The sequence below is a fragment of the Rhinatrema bivittatum genome, chromosome 8, assembly GCF_901001135.1.
Source record: "Rhinatrema bivittatum chromosome 8, aRhiBiv1.1, whole genome shotgun sequence".
Taxonomy (NCBI): domain Eukaryota; kingdom Metazoa; phylum Chordata; class Amphibia; order Gymnophiona; family Rhinatrematidae; genus Rhinatrema; species Rhinatrema bivittatum.
In genome coordinates, this window is record NC_042622.1 from 206,132,920 (window position 1) to 206,147,327 (window position 14,408).

At 48.5% G+C, this 14,408-nt stretch overlaps 1 protein-coding gene across 3 annotated transcripts in view; it reads left to right on the forward strand.

Moving 5' to 3' along the window:
• Positions 1 to 14,088, forward strand: part of RASL10B (RAS like family 10 member B) — a 72,169-nt gene extending 58,081 nt beyond the window's left edge. For all 3 annotated transcript variants that reach the window (XM_029612750.1, XM_029612751.1, XM_029612749.1), the window contains exons 4-5: positions 5,491 to 5,615; positions 9,958 to 14,088. In XM_029612750.1, the coding sequence (XP_029468610.1) occupies positions 5,491 to 5,615; positions 9,958 to 10,228 (396 nt within the window). In that variant the 3' untranslated portion in view covers positions 10,229 to 14,088. The remainder of the gene's footprint in view (positions 1 to 5,490; positions 5,616 to 9,957) is intronic.
• Positions 14,089 to 14,408: the final 320 nt, after the last annotated feature.

Sequence of the window (14,408 nt, forward strand, 5' to 3'; positions counted from 1 at the left end):
CTCTTTCCAAGCTTTTTGGCTGCTTTGATAAACGTGCTGAGCACTGACCTCTGCGGCAGCTCACGCCTGACAGAAGAATAATGAGTTGCACAGCACTGGGAGAGAGAAGACAGCCAGTAGTTGGGAAAAGCAGGCCCTGCAGTTTTCAGGGAGAGCAGGGATCAGGGCACAAGGGGAGGGGGGCCATGACTGCAGGGCATTAGGGGAACCTGCATTGTACTCTGGGGGAGGGAGGCTGGGACTGCCGGCCACGATAGGGGGAATCTTCTGTAGGGGAGGGGGGCCGGGACTGCAGGCCACGATAGGGGGAATCTTCTGTGGGGGAGGGGGGCCGGGCCTGCAGGCCACGATAGGGGGAATCTTCTGTGGGGGAGGGGGGCCGGGCCTGCAGGCCACGATAGGGGGAATCTTCTGTGGGGGAGGGGGCCAGGACTGCAGGCCACGATAGGGGGAATCTTCTGTGGGGGAGGGGGCCGGGACTGCAGGCCACGATAGGGGGAATCTTCTGTGGGGGAGGGGGGCCGGGACTGCAGGCCACGATAGGGGGAATCTTCTGTGGGGGAGGGGGGCCGGGACTGCAAGGCAGGAAGGGAACCAGTGCTTTTCTTTGAGTTGAGGAGAGGGGAGGAGAGACTACAGGGCAGGCTGCAGTCTTCTGTGAAGAAGTGGGGAGGAGGAGCAGAGACTGCAGGACATGATGCATTACTCTTCTCAGCTTCTGGTTCTTTCATCGAAGACCAAATGATTTTTGTTCTTCTGTCAGAAGTGGGAGGGGTGGAGATTCCTCTCCCAGATGTCTGAATCTCCGAACACCACTCACTAAAATTACCCATGGACAAGACTGCTCCTCCCCTGCCTCTTCATATTCCTCCCTCCTCCTCCTCTCCTGTTCATTCTTGGATCTTTAATATCCCCCCTTCTCCTCTGCCTCCTGTTCTCTCTTCTTTTGGGTCTTGTCTGTCTCTTGTACATCAAAGTTGGTCTCGCATCTTTCCTTTCATTCTGATGCCTCTGACCCGGGTAGATCCGGTCACTCTAACATTTCCTGTGTTTGCAGCTTTTTTATTCACCTGATTTTGCTAAACCTTGACCCATGTGCTTGCAGCCGGGCTGCTCCTCTTGTCTCCCGGTGCAGACTGCTCCCTCTCTGTGACGGCTTTCTGTTGCAGTCCGAGCGCTGCACCCAAGGTATCTTTCTTACTCGCTCAGGCTCTCTCTTCCTCTGGGGGTGGGGTGAGTGCCTAGCTCCATGTCCAGGACACGCAGCGCCAGTCCTGGCTTTACCCCATTGCATACGGGGAATGTAGTTCTGATTTCCCAATTGAGTTCTTTTAAGTAAAGCAGGGACTGCAAATCCCAGCATGCAGCGGGGTAAAACCAAGACTGTCTTAACTTGTCACCGTGACATGGAGCTATATGGCCACCTTAATCTACGTCCAAGAAGTCAATCTCCGTCCTATTTGCTGCTTTGAATTCCAAAAACCCCCTTATAAACGCTCTCGCCCCAGATTTCTCTGCTCCAGCTCCCCATTACCATAGGCACATGTGCTCTCCATCTCCACTTCTGTTAATTAATTAATAATAATAAAAAAAAAATAGCAAGGCCGTTGGTTAGAGACAATGCCTTTTTGTAGCTTTTGAAGGCCAGGAAGTGCCGTACACAAATGCTTTTCTTGGTTTGCTTTTAGCTAATTTCCTTCGGGCAGGCTAACGTGGCGTGCTTTCTCTTATTAAAGCCCGGCTATGTATTTTTGCCTTCCCACGGGGTTTGTGGCCGACGTCTGGCAGCACCATTCTTTGACTTAAGTGCAAAGTTGCTGCTGTGATGCCGCCTGTGGCTTCCTTCCCTTGGTGATTTGCTGGAATCGCCCAGCTCTTCGCTAACCTGTGCGGGACAGCTGGAAGAGTGAGAGAGGAGAGGAGTAGGGGCAGAAGGAACGTAGGGTGATGGGATGGAGGGGAACGGGGATGAACGAACAGTGGGGGGAAGATTCAGAAGTTCAGGTTGATTGGGGGGGGGGGGGGGGGGGGGGTGCAGGAAGCCTGTGGCTTTCCGCAGCGTGGGATCACGGAGGAATGTGGTTAGAAAGCCAGGATGTGGGGCCATTTGCTGGACGTCCAGTGATGCGTCTCTCTCTTTGTATTTCGCCTCGAGACTTTTATCATTTATGCCTTAAATCGTTGAGGCTTCTCGGGTGTGCTGGTGGTGAAGTTTGCTGTAGGTGGGACAGTGGTTGGATCCGGGCCTTTCAGAGATGCCAGCCGTCCCCAGGGCCCCCTGGGTAGTTCTGTGGCCGGCTTCTTAGACTTCTGGCACAGAATCTCCATATGTTGCATGGGATGGAAATGGAGACCAGGGTAACGCCCAAGGTCAATTTGTGTCTGTTACTTACTGCAGGGAGGTGAACAGATGAGAGGAAGAACCGGAGGTCTTTTGTCTGTTGTCAGTCTCAAGCTTCCTATGTTTTGCTGTTGTCTAGTTAATGAAAAGTCTTTAACGTATAAACTTATTTTCTTACTACTAGGATATTGCAAACTGTTTGAGCCGTGTGACTATTCATAGTTTATCTAATCTTTGGAACTTGCTCGATCTTGTTGGGCGTTCATTATGATTTAAACTGTACATCGCTTTGATTTTGTTAAAGAGAAAAGCGATTTTATCAAATGGGAGTAAAATAATTTGCTTTAAATGCTGTCTGATTTTTGTGGAGTGCACTTAACGGATTATTAAATGTGAATCCTGCCGAGTTATCCACATTCATTTCTTAACGGGTTTGTGTCATTTTCCCGAGCGAGGCAAGGTTTATTCAGGCGCTAAGGCCTGTGGATGTTGTGCGCACACGCCTAGATTCAGAGAGCTGCTGCTGCGGCGGAGCAGACAGAAGGCCGATCACGTAGTCTCGGCGAGGATTCCCTGGTCGCCTCCTTGTGGCTGAAGCATATATTGCCCCAGTAGAATGAATACATAGCAGAGTTTATTACACCAATATTACACAATGCTTCCATTTTAAGCCCTGCAATACCCTCATCTATCTTGTCTTTAAAGTGCATTAATCTTCTTTTTATAAAAGACTAAATTATTTTTGCACCTTGTTAAGATGATCCTGCTTGGTTTGCTTTCTTGATATATATTTTTTTTAATTAATATTGATGCCGGTCCTGCCTGAGACAGCCTCTGAGAATGTTTGTTTGGTTTCAGTTCCTGTAAAAAAAAGAAACCATTGGATTTTTGAATGATCTTGTGGCATTTTCAGTCTTTTTTTTCACTTATTAATATGAAAAAAGTATTGGTTTGAACTGGAGGGCTTTGCATATACTGTGGCTATTTGTAAGCATAGTTACCTAGATTACCATCCTCTTCCTTCTCTGTCAGAAATGCTTAGTGTTGTGTTTTTCATACTTTCTGCATATTTTCTGGCCTTACGCTGAGAAAAGCTCTCTTCCATTACTAGTAAATTGCTTTGGCCTGGTGATGGCAGCCCCGCTGGGGCCCTAGAGACAGCTGAATGTGTTGCAGCCTCAGAATAAACCCAAAGCCGTGCTGTCCATGAGCTTTCTTTGGGTGTGCCGGAAGAAAGGACTTTCCGTGGTCCCCAAAGTCCTTGGATACTTCTATTGATGCAAGAAAAGGGATCATGACCTGCCTAAAGTGCAGATGCAGCAAAGCCTGGAAGTCATCGCCGGTGCCAAAGCCGACCTCTCTAAAGCAGAGATCAATTAAAATCCCTTCTGTGTGTGTTCAGAGCGGTCTTGTCCAGCAATTCACCCGTACGGTTTCGTGATCCGCAGGTTCCCACTTCTCTCCCGTATTCCTCTCCTCTTGCCTCCCGGTGCAGACTGCTCCCTCTCTGTGACGGCTTTCTGTTGTAGTCGGAGCGCTGCACCCAGGGTATCTTTCTTACTCGCTCAGGCTCTCTCTTCCCCTTTATTATCAGTCGCTAATCGCTCCCTATGGGGTGGGGTGAGTGCCTAGCTCCATGTCCGGGACACGCAGCGCCAGTCCTTGTCGATTTATTCTGTCGCCTCCCCCTCGCTTCATAGAAACCCTGGAGTTTGACAGCAGGTAGGAACCGTCCAACCAGTCTGCCCAGTTTGCTTCTTCCCCATTGGCTTCTGGCTTTCCCTTCACGTCTAGGACTCTTCTCTGCCTATCCCAGACCACCTTGAATTCACTTACTGTTTTTTTTTTGCCTTCAGTGCCTGTTCCGTGCAGCGAAGGATACAATGCTCCGGGTGAAGTCTCGCCGTACACAGGCGCGCTCTTTAGTAACCCTTAGGCTCTGACCACTGCCTTGCCACACTGTTGTGCAACCTTGAGCCTCCCTAGCTCAGACGTTTTGTCTAAGGAAGCGAAGGGGAAGCCGGAGATCAAGGGGGGGGGGGGGGGGAGTGGGGGCGTCCCTAGTATTGCACCGGAAAAGGAATTGGCAGACCAGATGGGTCCTTATCTGCCATCCCAACCTGTGTTTGCAGGACATTCCAAGACCTGGTGGCTTAGCGTCCGTGAGGCCCGGGGTAGCCTAGGAGATGTCAGCTCAGGTATTCTGTGGGAGGCCGCCTGGTTTGACAGATGAGATGTGCTGGAGCTGTGGGGGAGGAGGCGCAGTGGGTTACGATCAGACTTGGCACCCGTGTAGTACTGGTTTCACCCAGGTGCCAGCTCTGCTTGCTTATACATTTAGTTCATTTAGGAAGAACTGGATGGGAGGGGTGGGGGGGTGGGGATCCTTTCACCATTTGGACTGCATGACTTAAATTGGATAGCAGAAGGAATCGGAGCCTCTGGGATCTAGGACTTAGATGCCTTGGAGGTGCACAGCTCTCTGCTGCCCCTTTTTGTGGCTCTTGCTGTGTTTCCAAAGCAGCTTGGTTACCCCCCCCCGAGTGCAGCCTAGAGCAGCCCTCGCTGAGCAATCAGAGAGGCGCTGCTGCTGTGACTCGGCGAGATCATTGCTGTAATTGAATCCCAGGTGACATCAAAGTCCTTTTTGGGATGCCAGAAGGTGGGGTATCATGTAATGCTGTGAAGAACCTTGGCTCTCTTCCTGCCAGGCCACCTCGAGTGCGGCATCCTCTCGTGCAGGACGATAGAGCGGTCCAGCGGTGGCTCGTGCCGTGCGGTGCCCGCTCGCTGGATTTGGGAGAAGGTCACGGTAAAAGGGTCCCCCTGTGCAGAGGGGATCCCCAGCATGGGGGGCCTCTCTCTGCTTTTGCATTGTTCTGCTTAGAGGCTTGTCAGGTTCTGCCAGTAACTTGCGACCAAAATGCTTGTGTAGATCAGTGCTTTTCCTGTGGGCCATCACCCTGGGCTTTCCTGCGGTAGGGATCCATTCTAGTCATTGCAGCAGCTCAGTCTTATGTGCAGAATGTTCCCTGGGTCCTTGCATCACACTTCGCCACGTCCTTACATAGCCCTCCTCACGTCTCTCCACAGCACTTTGCCACGTGCCCTGTATCTGCCAGTGATGGTTTCCCGTCTGTGTGTTCCAGGAGTGGGCAGACACCTGCTGCAGGGGCCTCCGCAGCGCTCACGCCTACATCTTGGTCTATGATATTTGCTGCTTCGACAGCTTTGAATACATCAAAACTCTCCGACAGCAGATCCTGGAGACAAGGTGAGCAACTGCTGTCTGTCCTCTCCTCCTTGTCCATCTGCAGGGCCACGCTGCCTAGGGTGGTTGGGTATGCCAGGTCATCCCCAGGCACGATAGACTTGTAGCTCCAATTTTCCTGAGAAAAACAGAACTGTGCCGCGCTACTAAATCGGGGCTAGCTCGGCCTGTCGGGGTTGACCTGGGTCGGCTGGCACGCGCAGTGCTGAGCTATGGAAAGGGATCAAAGTAACCCACCTTTTAGCAAATGTTGTTCTGCCAATCTCGAGGACATAAAAACCAGTGTCCGCCGCTGTCTCATTCCATCACGTCCTTGGGAGGGAGTTTCACATGAGGACCAGTGTGCAGTGAGCACCTCCAGTGGTGAGAGACCGGAACTGCAGCTCAGAAGAGATGAGTGTCTACCAATTCGCCACTGGATGGTGGTTGATTTTATTTTGGCCCGATTAGTAAAGTGCTACTTTGAGACCATAAAATCACATTTGTGATGGGTCCCTTTAGAGCAGCAGTGGGTAAACCTTTTTTGTACTGGTGCCATATTAACAAGTTATCAAGCACAACGAGGGCTGGTGGGTTGGGCAGGGCGCGGCAGGTCCTCGACACAGCGATCAAATCCCCAGCACTTGCTGCAGGCATTTCAGCACCCAGCAGGCTTGAGCGCCATCGTTTTAAGCACCCGAGGAGCCCCTTCAAACATGGGTGCCAGCCTCTACCAAACTCAGAAAAACCTTCAGCCCAACAGGGGTACAAGGCGTTTTCCCAGCGGGGAGACGACCTCACCGCAGTCACAAATGCAGGCCATAAAGTATAAATAGTAAGGTGCAGAACACAAAACTGGCCTGGAAACCACTACAAGCCAGACTCGTATGCAGTGCAATAATGCAAAACCAGAAACATCACCACTCCTCATAAAACAAAAGTCAAAAAGAATAAGAATAAAAAAAAACTTTAAACATTTCCCCAAAATCAATCAAACATTTCAAAACAGCAGCCATATTAAACACCCAGGAATAATTAAAACTAATAAGGATAAAAGGAAATTCCCTCCTCCCCAGACCTGGAAACTTTTCATTTCCAGCCACCCTGAGATTGTAGAGGATTAGTAGGGGGGGGGAGAGGAGGGAACACACAACTTCCTCCCTTCTCTCTCAAACACACATATGTTCATTCACACACACACACACACTCTCACACGTTCATTCACACACACTCCTACCCTCTCTTCTACTGCCTCCCTCCCTTTTCCCTTCCCTCTCACTCACCTTCAGTCATTCACCCCCTCCCCTCACTCACTCTGCTTCTCTCTTAGTCAACTCCCTCCCTTCCCTCTGTCACTCACCCCCTCACTTCCACGCATTCTTTTTTTCCCTTGCTTCATTCTCACCCTTCCCTCTGTCACTCACCTTATTCCCACTCACTCTTTCCCATTCACTCCCTTCGTTTCTCTCCCTGTCCCTTTTTCTCTGTCACTCACTCTTACTCCCATTCACTCCCCTCTGTTACTCACTCCCCCTCTTCTGTTTCTCATTCTCACCCCTTCCCACTCAGTCACTCATTCCCTTCCCTGCCGTCACTCACCCTTTCCTTCCCACTCATTCATGTCCCTTCCATTTCACTCTCTATCCTCACCACTTTCCCTTCCTTCCCTATCTGTCTCTTCCCTTACTCCCCACTCTTCACAGCGTGCCCGACAATGGGGCCTCTCCTCGCTGATGGGGGGGAGTGGGGGTTTGAAAACCCCACCAGTGCAAAGACGAACAGGGTCTCTCTTTGCGGGCAGGGGTGGGAACCCCGCCAGCGTAGCATTAAAACGCGCCAATGCTTGTGATGCCGAATTTCCTATCAGGAATTGAGGGACATCAGCCAAAGAGAGAGGACAAGAAACCTCTGTAAGGCAGGTCACAGGGCTGAGGAAAGGGAGACCAATATGGTTCTTCCCAAGGAGGTAGCAGGAATGGAGCAAAGAAGGCTAATGTTCAGAAAATACAAAAAACAAAAACAGGCACGGGGAAGAGGAGAGATAGAATTATCAGGAAAACGAAAGGAGGAGCCAAAATGGAGGAGAAAATTTATCAGTCTGTCAGAGGAGGAGAGACAAAAAACCAAAGGGGAGATAGAAAAGATAAAAAGAGAAAGTGGGGTTAGTGTGAAAGCAGAAAAGGCCAAGACATTTTTTTCCTAGATGTATGCCTAAAGCACAAATAATTTCATAATGATCAAAAAACTCTTCATAGGGGAAAGGGGGTATTTAACTTGCTAATATGGGACGGTTGGGGCAGTATTAAGAGCACCTGATAGGGGAGAGAGTCGTGGTCATCGTGCAATGGCGACATCTAGTGCAGGGTTCCGGAAGGATCCCCAGGGCATGACCGCTGGCACCGGGGACTGCCACGGGAGTGAAAGTTGGGAGGGGGGAGGGAATATGGAATATTGTCTGACGCAGCCGAGTTGTAGCTAACTTCAAGTCAAATGACACAGCTTGTAGATCTTGAGGCAAGTCAAGTTACTTGGTTTCCGTGGTTGTGAGTGGTAATGAACTGATTTTGCATGCCAATCAAATCATTATAATATGGATGGTACCGGCAGCAGAATAACGCGAGGTATTTGAAATACCTCGCGTTATCCCCGAGTCGGGCCGTTGACCGCTCGGTGACCATCCTAACAGGCCTTACTAAATGATTGTGTTACGGGGACAATACCCACAGCACATGAATGCAGCTTGCCTGCAGCTGCCCCTGAACAGGCACGAGCGGGATCCAGAATAGATGGTATTGCTCTCGTGTAGGCCATTGGTAAGGCCACAGCTTTCCCAAGAACAATGCAAAGATGGAAGCTGCCCCGAGGTCTGCACCGGAAGCCGTAGCTGGAAAGCCTGTGTGCGCCGGGGGGGGGGGGGATTCTGAGCAGCTCACTTGCTTGCAAAGTAGTAGCTCATATGCAGAGCAAGTACCCAGGTAAGCTTCTCTTTAAATAAAATAAAATAAATGAGCCGACATAAAGTGCACATTCACAAATCACCCCCTTAATTGCACCTGGCAGGGGAGGGAACAAAATGGCACCCGTGGGGTTGAAAATTCCCTATTCATGTGCAGTTTTACTCCTTTGACATAAACACCCCCTCGTGCCTTGCTGGCTGGAGGACCGCACGTGCTTTTAGCTGGATAGAGGAGGGCAGTACTTAATCTGGGTCCATGGCTTTCAGAAATTGCACTCGATAGAGAAGAGAGAGAGAGAAACCTTTACACTATCTGTCCAGCTCCAGCAGTGACTATGCAGGAGGCAGGGCTGTGTAGCCTGCGGGTCCATCCTGTGTTAAATCTTTGTCTCGGGCACATTTGTGTCGACTGTCCTGAAAACCAGACCAGCTCAGCGGGGATCGCCTCCAGGACTGGAGTGGGGAAAGGCTGTTCCGATACGTTGGGTTTTTTTTTTTTTTTGCCTAGAAAAAGGGCCTCGACAAGGGGGAATGGAAAGCAGAGTCGAGGAAACACAAGGGCCTCCACTTTACAATGGCAGCTGAAGGCCATGGGCCGTCCAGTTTGTCCGGTTGAGATTCGTTTTTATGCAGTGGTAGATGTGCGTGCAAACTCCCCTGTGGAACCTGACACCAGGTCCTTCACGCCGGGTGGGCAGTGTTAAGTCCATTGAAAGTGCTGATGTCAAACTGAAATATCTTTTATAACATGTAAAGTAATGGGGCTGGCATGCCAGATACCAATAGTGTGTGAACTGATTTTTTTTTTTTTTTTTAAATTAGCCCAGAAGTTTTATGAACACAAACACAACAGCACTTAATGAGTGAAAGGCCTCTCGTGACCACCCTACTGCAGTGTCATAGACCCTACTTGGATCTCCGGCTTCTCCACTGCTGAGGATTCTTTTTGCTTGTCCTAGGCCTTCATAGTCCTGATTCTGCCCCCTTTTTTTTTTCTAGAATTTTCTTTCCACTGAACGCAAATGTTTGCCTCTTGTGTGTTTATACCCTTTTGAGGTTTTTTAATGTCTCTGTTACATCCTCCCCTCATCTCCCGCTTAAGGGGCAAACCTTATGCCATTTTGATAGCCTTTCCCTGTCTATCTGTTCTGTGAATGTAAAGTAGTAAAAGTCACTGAGTGACCTGTTTGAGCTGATTTTGTGAAAGGGCACAGCAGCCAACTTTTTCCAGCCTCCAATTTTTCTACACAATGCGTCAGGTGAAGAGGCAAAATATTTTTTTTTTTTTTTTAAATAAAATTCCTGGTGGATTGTTGAGGGGAAAAATAGCACAGGAGCCCGATGGGTTAATGCTACTTTTGTCTATCCCACACATTCCTTTTCCTTTTCTTCCCCCCTTTTTCCGCTTAGGGTCATCGGAACCACCGAAACCCCCATCATCATCGTGGGCAACAAGAGGGACTTGCAGAAGGGCCGCGTGATCCCTCGCTGGAACGTCTCCAACCTGGTGAAGAAGAGCTGGAAGTGCGGCTACATCGAGTGCTCGGCCAAGTACAACTGGCACATCCTGCTGCTCTTCAGTGAGCTGCTCAAGAGCGTGGGCTGTGCCCGCTGCAAGCACGTCCACACCGCCATCCGCTTCCAGGGAGCCCTGCGGCGCAACCGCTGCACCATCATGTGACCAGCAAGGCCTTGCTTACTGCCCTCTGACCTCCCCTTTAGCAGAGAGACTGCTCCTGCAGGAGGGAAGGGCACACAGGAACAAGAGAAATATATTATATTTTATTTTATTTTGAAAGCAATGGGTGGGTAGGGCGCAGCTGTCTCGCAGCCTTCCTGTTGGGGGGGTCCTTCCCAGTCTTTGGCGACAGGGGTGGTCTGTAGATTCCTAGGGTGAGGGCATGGGACATGGATCCCTTCCCGGCTGAGTCCTGCTCTCCTCCCCACATGGAACCACCACAGCTTTCCAGCTGAGTTGGCCCCCTCTGCTCTCGTAGACGCATGTTTCTTTTCCCTCTGTGCCAGGACAGGTGCCTAGTAGGGCTAACAGATGACTTCATGTCATCAGCAACAAATTTGCCTTGGTTTTGCCTCATCCTTTTTTTTATATATATATAGAAAATTCACTATCCACAGTTGGAATGGGTCAGAATAAGCACTTGCTCAGCCTGTCCCTGATGCCAGGAAGCCGTCCGGTCACTCTTGCAAAGACAGCATAGTTTCACCTTGGAATGAGTAAGGCTTCCTGCCCCTCCCCTATGGCCACAACCTCTGGTGAAGCGGGTGCAGACACTCATTCCAGTCTCAAACCAAATTGTAGCAGCACTGGAACAGGATTTCATAATTAGGGGAGGACCTGGTGTTTCTGGTGTGTAATTTTGTTATTTTAAAAAAAGAAACCATGATTGTTGCAGCTGTTTAAGTAGACAGAAGTGTCTTTGTAGTAGAGGTGTGGCAGATCGGCTTTGAAATGTTATAACTCGCTTTTCCACAGCAACGCTCAAAATTCATAAAAGTGTATAAAGAAGATGGCACCTAACGGCAGTGAGGGCTGGGGCTGCTGGTTTTTAGCCCAGATTGCATGCTTGGCTGTGCATTACTATAAGCAGCTCCCTGCATCTTTTGCAGTGAGATGATTGGCATGTGCCTGCGCACTGTGTTAGGGAAGCCAGATGTGCAATTTTCTGGACATCGTCTTGGCCATACAAACCATTCCAGTCAGTTTCTGTGATGATGTCTAACATGGATTTGCCATTGGGATGGCTCAGCTATCCAAGGCCTCATTTTAGTTTTAAAAAAAAAGACTCACGGCTTCAGATTGCAGCATGATTGGCACAGTCTTTCATGCCTCCAAGGGAAAGAAAACAAGGATTGAGTGTAACTGAGTAGTGAGGATAGTTATTCATTCTGTCCGTTTTAAACTTTCCACAGCAAAAGTTTTCCAAAAATTACTCCCTTAATACTTCCGATAGAAAAGCCCAAGTATAACTATACTTGATCATCCAAAGCTGATTGCCTGACAGATGAAGAATTTAAGTGGTTATGTCTGTTTTGTAAGGGCTAATTAAAGCAGCACTACAGCATCACAGAACTAGAGCAGTGGTTCTCAACCCCATCCTCAGGATCCACCCAACCAGTCTGGTATTTAGCATAACCACAATGAATTATGCATGAGGCAGAACTGTATGCACATCCTGTCACATGCATGTTCATTGTTGATGTCCTGAAAAAGCAGATTGGCTGGGCATGCCCCGAGAACCACGACATTGGATCCTCCACACTAATGATTTCTATCCTAATGACACCAAGATTAGGTCTTCCTTTATTTGACTAATCAGGAATTTGCTGGGCTTTCTTCTCCCTGAGGTTAGTTATAATAATCAGGTTCAATAGGAGTGGGAGTGACTTAGTGCTTGAAAATCCAAGATGGCTGATTGCCCATTTGTGTGTCACACGAGGAGGTGCAGGAATCAAACAGCAGCTGAATTGATAATAAGATTTCACTCCTCTCCCCTTCTCAAGAGGATATAACGCTCAGCTGTACATCATCTTCTCATCGCTTTGGAGGGAAGGGGAATTTCTTCATGCACAGGCTCTGTGATAAGTCTTGGCTCATGCTAGTCCTGGGCAAAGATTTCTCATGGCAAACAAAGACGCCATTGAGCTATGGGCTACAATCTGCTCTACAGAGCGTGAGCCTGTGACACAAAAAAATCTGTATTCTATAGCACTTACTCCTGTTGTGTTGGGGCAGCTGCACAGGACATCCCAGGATTGTGGTTAGCCCCGCTGGATAGAAGAATAAGCACTGTACATTTTCTTTTCACTTAGATGACTGGGAAGTGAACCACAGCCCTGGTGGGATAAAGTGAGCTGCTGGGATAAGTTGAGTGGAAAATGTGTTTTAAGTGGCACATGGCTGTAGTGACAGATTGCTATGGAATGCTTCTATTGCGGGGATGGAAGAGGATTGGAAATGTGATCAACCCTACAACGAAATGCCTTTTCCACCAGCTATAGTTATGTATAAAGTCAGGCCACAGCAATGTAGAGATGCAGCCCAGTTTTCACGATTTTGTAAAATATTTACTTGACATTTTATAACCATGATGTCACCAATGACTTGTGGTGGGGACAGGGAAGGCTGATTGTAAAGGGCCATTAATGCAGTTGGGTTTACGGAACATCTGCGTTACCTACTCATGAGATTAATGCATAACTAACACCCGAGTCCAGATTTCAGTGCATTAGATAATTTGGTTAGCTGGGTTTCCAGGACCAGACTTTACCTTCTATCATATACAGGCTTTATTGACATCTAGCATCATTGTTGGACCATCAGCCTGCGAAAATATGGTTTACTTAAAAAAAAAAAACCTAGAGAAGCACAGAAACAATAATTTAATAAAATTCTTCTGACCCGATGGAGACATCTGTGGCATTGCTGGTAAATCAAGTGGCTTCCTCCCCATGACTGGATTGCATAACCAAATCTAATGTATGAAATCTTGAAAAGTGGGTAGTACTTTTACTTTGCTAGCTGTAAGTCTGCATACATGATTATAACCTCACTCTTCTAAAGCGACAGACCACCCCTTCCAGAGGCTAAACCCTTTCTTGCAGGGAGGGAAGAAAGCTCCTTGCTTTGGGTTTTTTTTTTGTACTTGGCACTTCATTAGCAGAATTACAGGGGCTGTCAAACACTGACCTGTGAATCCTTATTTTTGTAATCATGGGGTGGGAATTGTTTTTTTTGGGGGGGGGGGGGGAGGGGAATTTTTTTTTTGTAAATTGGATAAGACCTGCAGACAGAACCACAAGTCTCCCCGAGCTGGTTCCGTGCGTGAGGAGTGATGCAGTGCCGCAGCTTTTGGATAATTCTTAATTTCTCATGGTTGTGTAGTCTAAGAAGCCAGGGGGTCTCTTAACTGTGTGTGTGACCAGCCCTAATGGACCTCCTTGAGGCCAGCCTGTTAGAAAGCCCATGTGACTCTATGTAAATGAGATGGTTTGGGCTTATGAACCATCCACTCCAAAGCATTCAGACCCTTGCAATCCTTTAGATTGACCGTACTTCCTCTCTCCCGCCAGCAGGTGTCTCTGCAGCTAGGCCTTGCCCCCTCCGTCCTACGGTGAAAGCTATCACCTCTGCAAAGCAGCTCCCTCCCGGGCCTAGGAAATCCACAGTTGGGAAAGTACGATGGCCCCCGGTGGGCCAGGTACCCTGATCTGATCTTGCAGATACGTGGAACGACAAGGAACTGAATGCATTGTGATGGAAACTAAAAATAAAACTTTTTGTTCTGCTGAAAAAGTCTACTTGCCGGTAGAGTCGTTGGCTTAGCCAGACCCACTGCCCGCTGACGTACCAACCTTTCCCCGGTGCAGCTGGTCCAGAGAAAAACCCTACTGTGTAATGAATACAAAATAACAACAAGATCAAAGCTATTATTCTATTAATAAATATCTAGGATTATTAATACAATTGAAATACTTGTATTATAACTTTGGGTCTTTTTAACATGAACCACTTATACTTTCTAATGTTTGTTCTGCTTGTTTATTTAATTTTTCTACAGCTAGAGTTGTCTCTAGGACAGCAGCACTCAAGTGCTGTTTTGACAGACATTTTGGAAATACAGTCGTGTTTTATTTTACATAATAAAGCGAGTAGCACCTTGCACCTCTCTCCTCGGCCCTTTCCCAGACTCCATTGGTATGAAGTAAGAGATGTCTGTAGAAAGCTGGAACCCCCCTCTCACCCATTCTTTAAGGGGCCGGGTTCATGGGCCCCACTGGATCTGTAAGTGGGCTAAATAATGAAGGGACACTTTGTGAACAGGTTCCGATGTAATCCCCAT